The 8,672-nt window shown below is 42.3% G+C and overlaps 1 protein-coding gene across 1 annotated transcript; it reads right to left on the bottom strand.

The window, feature by feature from the left end:
* Positions 1-339: 339 nt before the first annotated feature.
* LOC119218463 (choline transporter-like protein 1) lies at positions 340-7,973 on the bottom strand. The gene is made up of 16 exons (XM_037472916.2): positions 7,733-7,973; positions 7,555-7,641; positions 6,585-6,727; positions 5,671-5,807; positions 5,386-5,479; positions 4,912-5,081; positions 4,330-4,419; positions 4,057-4,199; positions 3,679-3,865; positions 2,793-2,961; positions 2,517-2,673; positions 2,298-2,381; positions 2,091-2,228; positions 1,760-1,996; positions 1,047-1,121; positions 340-818 (listed from the first exon to the last, which is right to left on the bottom strand). The coding sequence occupies exons 1-16, from the start codon at positions 7,754-7,756 to the stop codon at positions 795-797; spliced, it is 1,959 nt and encodes a 652-aa protein (XP_037328813.1). The 5' UTR covers positions 7,757-7,973; the 3' UTR covers positions 340-794.
* Positions 7,974-8,672: the final 699 nt, after the last annotated feature.

The raw sequence follows: 8,672 nt of genomic DNA on the forward strand, positions 1-8,672 counted from the left end.
AGATTATATGTATATAGATATATAGTGAGAGAAAGAGACAGAGAGAGAGAACTGAAATTGTAATATGCTAGTTTTAGTCTATATTTACAGCATGCTACAAGTTATTCAAGATATGTGTTACCATCTCATCTTTAGCACATGTTCAGTTATAGGGAGAGCCAACCATTTTAAAGGGTTAGAATTGTTTTAGTTTGGTTAGTTTTTTGTTTTCATTTGTAGGATTTCGACAGACAGTCCCTATTTTATTATGGCTATTATGGTTTCACAAGACATTTTGCTAAAGGAGACATTTCATATGGAGGGGTATTATAAACGTGGAAAATACATCAAACATACAAATATGTGTTATAATTTATTTGAGTAGAAAATTTGAAATGTAATAAAACAACATGAACAACTTTTGTCAAAATACTGTTAGCAATTCATCAAAAAATGTACAAGAAACCACTCAAACTATAGCAAACACTAAATATGTAACAAAGATACCCAAACATGTTTGACCATGTCAAAACCATTCACATTATTTCAACTGGAATAGTAGAGAAACACAGTAATAAGGAAAAAGACTATATAAAGTAAACCCGCATCATTAGTAAAATGACATCCACAGCCAAATAAGCTTTGGCCATATTACAGATAATAATGTCAAATTTAGTTAATTAATGCATTGATTAAAATCACTTTTATTCCCCAAAAAATCCCACCCGGTACAATACATCTCTGAGTAGTGTCAGTATAAAAAAAACATTGTTACTTTAAAATGGAGTGAAATGCGCAATTTTTCTGGCGCTCGGTCAAGCAGATGTCCCTCCTCGTGCCTGCAAGACATAAAAAAAATATATTTACTCACTATAATAGCCACCTAAAGCACATCATTAGAATCCCACTCCCACTTCTCTTATTGCGTTGCTTTGAATGGGCCATTGACCCAGTTAGCAGTGACTCTCACTTTCAACCACATCACATATCCATCACATATTTGCTTTCTAGCAGGACTGCAGCAGTTTCCATTCATCAATACTGTTGAGAAGACAACAAGGACTCACCATGGGCTTCATCTCCCGTCCATCTCCATCAGCGGGCTTGTAAAAACCCATTTTCTTGCTGTTCTCAACAAATTCCTGGGGAGAGAAACAGTTTGAGAAAAGTTTCTTTTATTCATCTCATCTTAAACCGCTCATCCGGGGTCGGGTCGCGGGGGCAACAGCTCTGGCAGAGGACCTCAAACTTCCCTTACCAGTACTGACTGGGGGATCCCAAGGCGTTCCCGGGCCATTGTGGAGGTATAGACCCAATCCCAATGCTCCCCCTAAACCCCTGAAGCCTCAGGGACTTCTCTCACATTGAGTGTGAGAGTCTGTGAGGGCTTGAACTGGTGTAAACATGAAGGGGGACATGCTTTGCTTCGTGCCTTTTTTCTCCACGCTTACAGAAAGGGTTCTTAAAGGGCTAAACGTGTCTGAGCCATCAAACCCTGAGCGGTGTGACTGTGGGACATCGCTGTGAATGATTCACTGGGAGTTGTGGATTGGACATATGGACAGGTTATCAGAGTCAAGGTCAAGGGACGTGAAGTAGGTGAAAATAAGAGTGTTGCTTAACAAAGTAAAAGAAAACACCAGCCGGAAAAAAACAACAACAAACTGATCAATTAAAAAAAACAATGCTTTTTCATTCAATAACTTGTTCTGTGAGGTTTGTAGTGTTCAAAATCACGTTTCTTAATTACACAAATCCCCTTGGCACACTATTCTCTCACCATCAAGGCCTTGTCCATGTAGTACTCGTGTCCAGGGCTGCCATCGTTGTACTTGGTGTCCACGGCGAAGCAGAGGAAGAGAACGTCCACCACATTCTCAAAGACCGAAAGGAAGCAGTGAGCCACCAGGAAGGCAAAGAGACACACAATGAAGAGAGGCAGGACCCACACGGTGTAGTCCCTCTGGTAGTTGAGTGCCAGGACGCCGGCGAAAGCCGTACAGGACACTATAAGCACCTGAGAGAGTAGAGGCAGAGACGTAAGAAGGGCGGGATCTCCCGCCATGCTTCGCTTACAGCGAATCGCGCGGCAGGACGTCTCTCCACGGTACCTTTCCCAGGAAGAGGACAAAGTCGCCCACGGTGTTGATGGCGGCCACTCGGAGGGCATTCTCCACCAGGATGAGGAAGGCGTCGCGGGCAGACGTGCAGAAACTGGTGCTGTTGATGGCCGTCGCAGTGTAAGCGTTCTGTAATGATGTGCGCTGTGAGAACCTGGGAACTGCACCTACTAGATATTCCATCTGAAAGGAACTTACTTGATTTAAGTAGGCGAGGCACTTCTCCAGGCACCACAGGCAGCAGATACAAGCTTTCAGCATGCAACGAGCACAGGCGTTCTCCTAGAAAAAAAAGGAAAACAAAAGAAGAATATATACATCTACAAGTACTGACCAGTTTCACTTAAGGGCCAAACATGAATCCATCGTGGAATTTTGTGGAGTCGGTCTCGTTTTGGCGTAATTTCCCGGGCTCACCTTCCCTTTGAGCTGGCTGTGGATATACATTAGGATGAGACGAGGGATCTTAACAAGCGTGATGATGAAGGAGCCTTTGGCCAGAGTACCGAGATGGTAACGGACGGTCCGTGCCATGGAGGAGAGGATGGGAGTTGCTGGCAACTGGGACTTGTTCCTTAAGTGTATCGTACATGTGCATGGAGAGAGAAAAGGTTAAAAGAAGAAGGATCAAGTGTACAAAGACGACATTAAAAAAAGTAAAGTAGTACTGACATCCTGGTACTTTGTTCGTACCTTGTGAAGTAGTAGGTGACCACGGCTCCGGCGATGGTCATCTGCTGGAAGGCAAGTATGAACTCATTGATCCAGATGAGCCCCACAGCGTGATACCACACCAAGTACTGGAGAGGCCCTGCCATTTGATATTCAACAACACCCGTAGAGTTGTTTTTCACTGGTGTGCCTGTGAAGAAGTAGGAGTTTGGGTGGAATGTTTTACTTATCAGTGATTTAGTAGTGCATCTGCTGTTCATGCCTCTATATTTCCTCTACATATTTTGTCGGGCATCCTTCCCAGAAGCAAGTGCAATAAATTGTACCTATGTTACCAGTTCGTGCCCGGCTACTTATATTTGCTACACTTCTGCAGGGAGGTGGTCAGTTAATCATGTCATCTTACTAATGTCACCAACAGACATGCCCGAGGAAAGCTTCACTATACAATGTATTTCAATGCTAATGATTTGTGAAGAGATTTCAATGCTATTGAAATTGAAAAAAAAATAATATCACTATTTGAATACTTCCCAAAATACAAAGGAAACAGTAAAATAACATAAGCTTTATTTGCTTGCCTTAAGTTTTGAACCAAACTTTGCTAAATTCAAAATCAACAGTGGAAAAGAGAAGTGGGAGACAAAGAGAGAAGTTATTCTCTCGCTCCCTCATCCCACATCACACGGCTGGCACAAGATTCCAAATGTGGGAGGTTATTCATGCCACGAAAACAAGACCAAAAGGTTTCAAGTTCCAAACTTTGTATTTTATGAAACGGTACCACGGACACATCCGTTGCCACAAAATCTTTTGTGTGCTGCATTGATAATACAAGCTATTCAAAAACGTGTAAATATTCACATAAATGAATTCGTGTCAGATGAACTAGTATCGGATGCCTCACCTGAAGTTCCGAGAGCGAGAAGCACAGTGATCCAGTAGATCCAGAAGAGCATGAGGCAGATGAAGGTCCAGAAAGGCTGCAGGGCCAGCAGAGGGAGGTCGACGAACACTTTACCAGCCACGTGGAAAAGGGAGATGGTGAGAGCCACGCGCTTCCTCATGAAGAACATCACAAGCAGGAGAACCACCTGGAGGACCAGCGATCAAATGGAGTCATTCAAGAGAGCTGCGGAGGTTAGGAATTCCATTTAAACCCCTTTACCTTTCGCCAAAAGCACATGCATTTAACGGCGTCCCCCCCCCCCCCCCCCCTGTCTGGGTCCCCATAGGCTGTTTAGTAGGGATAGAAGATACCATTTGCATGCGCTGCCAGTCATACCGTGAACACCGTGGCAACAATTGCATACACCAGCAGGGCCGTGACGTTGTCCGAGGCCACTTCTTTCCCAAACACTGATAAGCCGTCCTTATCGAGGGCTTTCCTGTGGTCCGCGTAGAGCCACCACAGGACGCCCGTCCCACCTGCAACATGCCAGCAGAGCAGAGAAGAGCTCAGGTACCACGCGAATACCCGACACAGCACATGTGCCGTTGTCTCGTATCAACACGTTGTAGCTGTAGAGAGGGGCGAACAGATGCTTCTGGAGGTTACCTATGGAGCCGATGACTACCAGGACCGTTAGAATCCACACTAGTACTTTGGAGATGTAGCGGATGACCACCATCATGATGAGGGACAGAACTGACAGGAAGAACACAGCGAGTCAGATGAACACACAAAACACGACATGGATGAGGTTTCAGTAAGCTACAGAAAAATTGCTTATTTTATGGGATGTCTGGGCTTTCCTTATTTAAATTGATTACATGGTTAGTCACTAATTAATACATGTCTCGCTATGAATGAAGCAGCCTCAACATTCAACACAACCAGACGGATCAAATAATTTAGATAAAAATGAGATGCACTTGGGATGTCTTGTGTCCTGTGCCAATGGGAGGAGTTGGACCGGACCTTAAATGGATGTTGCCTGTAGGCCACAACCACCAACGCTACAACGACTCAGACATTTCCTGTTGTTCTTGGTACAAAAATAGCTTCGCTTCCGAAAGTTGGCTCCCTACCGAATCCTCACGAGCATTAAAGGTTGCGCGTTGGGAGCAGCAGAGAAACAATTAGTAAGTTATAAAAACAATTCATTGTACGTCTGAAATAATTCCGGATGTGTTATACCTAAAGCCAGCACACAAAGGCCCATTATGATCTCCTTGCTGGCCAACACCCCGGCAATGACCCGGCGCAGCACACTGTTGTCCCCGACGAATTTGATGAAGGTCTCGGCGAATTCCGCATAGCAGCCGATATCCACAGGAACACAGCGGTGCAACAGTGGGACCGACTTACTACAAACAACACAAAGGACATTTAGGTTCAGCTATTTATTATATCAATGAATGATGCAGTGGAATACAGACAATCACCCACAACATCTATAATGACTTGGTTCTAGGAATGTGTACATGTAGGTTGGACTACAGTGCATAGTGATGCGATATTTTTATTTAGGGAATTAACCACTGAAATACATGAATAAACAAATAAATAATGACTGCAGTCATGGTAGACTTTTTCCTGTATTATTGAGATTTCCCCTTTTCCCATCTACTTACTCTTTTCAAGGCTCTTACAAAGGACATACTTGATTACCTTGGAGGAACAGGAAGTTTGGGACATTTGGTGGACGTGTCTGAATGGCTTGTGTATCTTGTAGGGGGAATATCATAAGAGCAGAGATGAGATCCTGCCCACAGAAAAAAAAAAGATTTGATTAGATGTAAAAAATATTCAAAACGTGTCTGTAGGTAATTATAATGGTACGCAATTCATACCCCATTGATTACAATTGTAATAAATGCATGTAAATATCTGTGAAGTCAAACTCATGCTTAATACCTTAACTCCAACTCATTTCAACTTGTGCACTTTTCTCACCGTTTTGCAGAGCAAACTGCTTCACATCACTGAGAGTCATCAGCTCAGCAGCGGGGCATTTGGAGACACACAGAGCGATGGACTTGATCTTCCTGTTAATTAAGTCAAGGTTGCATGGGTCTAGAAAAAAAACATACCTGCCGGGGAGAAAAAGAATAAAGAAGATTATTAAGAGGTTAGATTTTCCCTTGAACAAGATTTCTGTATATTTGTTTCTTACGATGCCAGTGGGGACTGTTGTGTCTGAGCACCAAAAGAAAGATGGTGACATTTGCTACCCTGTCGCACAGATCCGTCTTTGTAGCAGAAACGCCTTTTATTCAAAGCCTCCACGGGCAATCAGCCCATCAATAAAGCATGACCCATTGTTCCAGTGAAACTGGGCCCACGGGCTGCGTGCTGATGGGAAGTTACGGCCCAAATGCGAGAGTACGTCAAAGACTTCGGACATTAATTATGACAAGAGGAGAATTTGTTACGATTATATCTGTGTAGGGAAAATGACACATTAAAGCAGTCTTTCTTATTGAAAAAGCATTACATCGGTCGGTAAAAACAGTGTCCTACCAAATATAAGTCAGTCATGGTCTGCACAGCTAAATGGCATTATCTATGTAAGCCGGAGTGGGAAGTAAACTGAAGTGTTTACAAATGCAGTAAGCGGCTGTTTGTGGTAAACTAGATCACATGATGCAATCGTTGCATGCACACAAGCAAGGCTTCAGTGCCACAAACAATACAAAGAGAAAAGGGCAAAAGAAGAAATACTGAATCTCTAACTTAATGTTCGGTCCTCGAAGGAAAATAGTTAAGGGACGGCACAGCAGGGATCTTACGCATGTTGAATAGAAGGACATATAAATGTAATGTAAGTGAACATCTGTGACACATGTTCGGTAACGGATGAGACTAACTTGTTTTCCCTCATGTCCAGCCCACTGAGGGGTACTCCCTCGATCTTGGAGTTATTCTTGCCACAGGTGTTGCCATAACTGTCGTATCCAGAGATAAGCCTGGAGGCAGCTCCTGTTGCGATGGGAAAGACACAAATGCACACCTGCACACAAGACACAATACATTTAGAAAAACATTCATAACCGTAGTAATCAAATAGCAACATGCATTGATCTTTTTGACACAATATAGAACCAAACATGAATTCCAACTTGCAATTCTGCACCTGTGTGGCAGTTTTTTAGTAAACCTACAGTAACTAATACTAATGCATTCTAATGCAACAACCGTGCAATACAAATCTTCAGTTTTGATGCCATTTTAAAAGCAGAATATTTCAAATACTGTTGAACTGATTTGCTTTTTATTCATAATATGACTCATCATCTTATATTTGGACACGGCGGACGACATCCTTTGAAGTGGAATCAACACTTGATGAAATCCCCTTCAGTCAAACCGGAGCCTTTCACATCTCCCGGGGCTTCTGGATGCAAACGTCAGCACTGATCTCCATCCGCAGTCAGTTTATGCAAGGCAATCATTAAATACACTAAAGGGTCAGATTATTAGGTGCTTCGGGTGATTGTAACGCAGTCTCGCACAAGACCTGCAACAAATATTTCCTTTGTGGAGGTTCTAATGTTCCGTTTTTCTTGGGACTATTTCAGAAATATGTTTGTTCAACTTAGTGATCTTTTTGAAAGACCCATCATGAACTGTATTGCAATACAACATCAAACTAACTCATATAAATAAGGGTGACAAGTTCTTAAAAAAGGGTAGCAATGACCAAGCAATTAAAACTGTGATTAAAACTGACATCCAGTTTTTTAATCAAACTATCCTCGTGAATGGCAGACCTATTGCACATCTGTTACAATACATTAAATCAGATTTCTCAGTGCACGTTCAACACTGAAAACGTACCATGCCGATACAAAACAAGGCGAACACGATGAGCCACGGGACGTCCGTGCAGCTGCGCTGCTCCAGCGGTTTCCAGTCACGTTTGACCTGCAAATGCGTACATAAAACGCATGAGAAGACCGCGAACATCGTTAAAAGTTTGAAACAAAAGCTTGAATCACGCGTTTTGGTAACTTACCGCGGTGCTGTTACAACATCCCATGGTGGAAAACTTCGGCTGAGTTCAACGAAACCAAAACTCCAAAAGCCTTTTATTCTGTGAAACTTTTTATTTTTTTTACTTTAGCTCATTTCCCCTTTAGCGTTTGCTTTTGTTTTCACCAGAAGGGCACAAATATTTAGCTCCGTTTGTGACTTGTTCGATCCAGCAATAACCGCCCATTTGTGAGACTCCAACTGCAGGTAAACACGGAAGAAGTCAAATGTATGATGCCGCCTTCAGGGGCTGTCAGGAATATTATAAACCGTAGTTTCTAAGCTACTGTTGCAATGAATGCTTGTGCTTTTTTGTTTATGTTTGACAATGGCACCACAAAAAATGAGCTCTATTGAAATAACTATGGATATTTTTTTGATTAAAAAAATGACAACTCAGGAGTGTTAAAATAAGCTACACATAACTTACAGTGTATAGAGCGTTAAAGCTAGAGCCCAAACACATAGACCTACATTCTTAACTTTTACAACATGTAAATAAATCCCCCTCCCCCCACACACGCATATACAGAATAATCCAGTAATTGTATAATTGCTATGCTTATTATTGTTATTATCTTCGACGTTATTATTATCATGAATTATGTCCCATCAAAAATCACTGCCGTGTTTACAAGGTCACGAGGTGCAGTGAAGGCATCATAGCTCTCCGGAGACTGAACCTAAGCGGCCCAGAGTCGTTTAAAGGAAGAGTCGCGTCAACGAGTTAAAAATACCAAAAGTCTTGATGGTAACTTATGGTACGGAGACTGCCTATAGTTCAAGCAGTATGATTCCTTTTGATGATATATTATATGGGCAGTACAATATACATTTAGCATGATACGTTATTTCTATCCTATCCTACTTTTATTAGCACCATGGCTAACATTACTGCTCCTCCTTTAAGTAAAAAGAAGGTT

Source organism: Pungitius pungitius, chromosome 9, assembly GCF_949316345.1.
Source record: "Pungitius pungitius chromosome 9, fPunPun2.1, whole genome shotgun sequence".
Classification (NCBI taxonomy): Eukaryota; Metazoa; Chordata; class Actinopteri; order Perciformes; family Gasterosteidae; genus Pungitius; species Pungitius pungitius.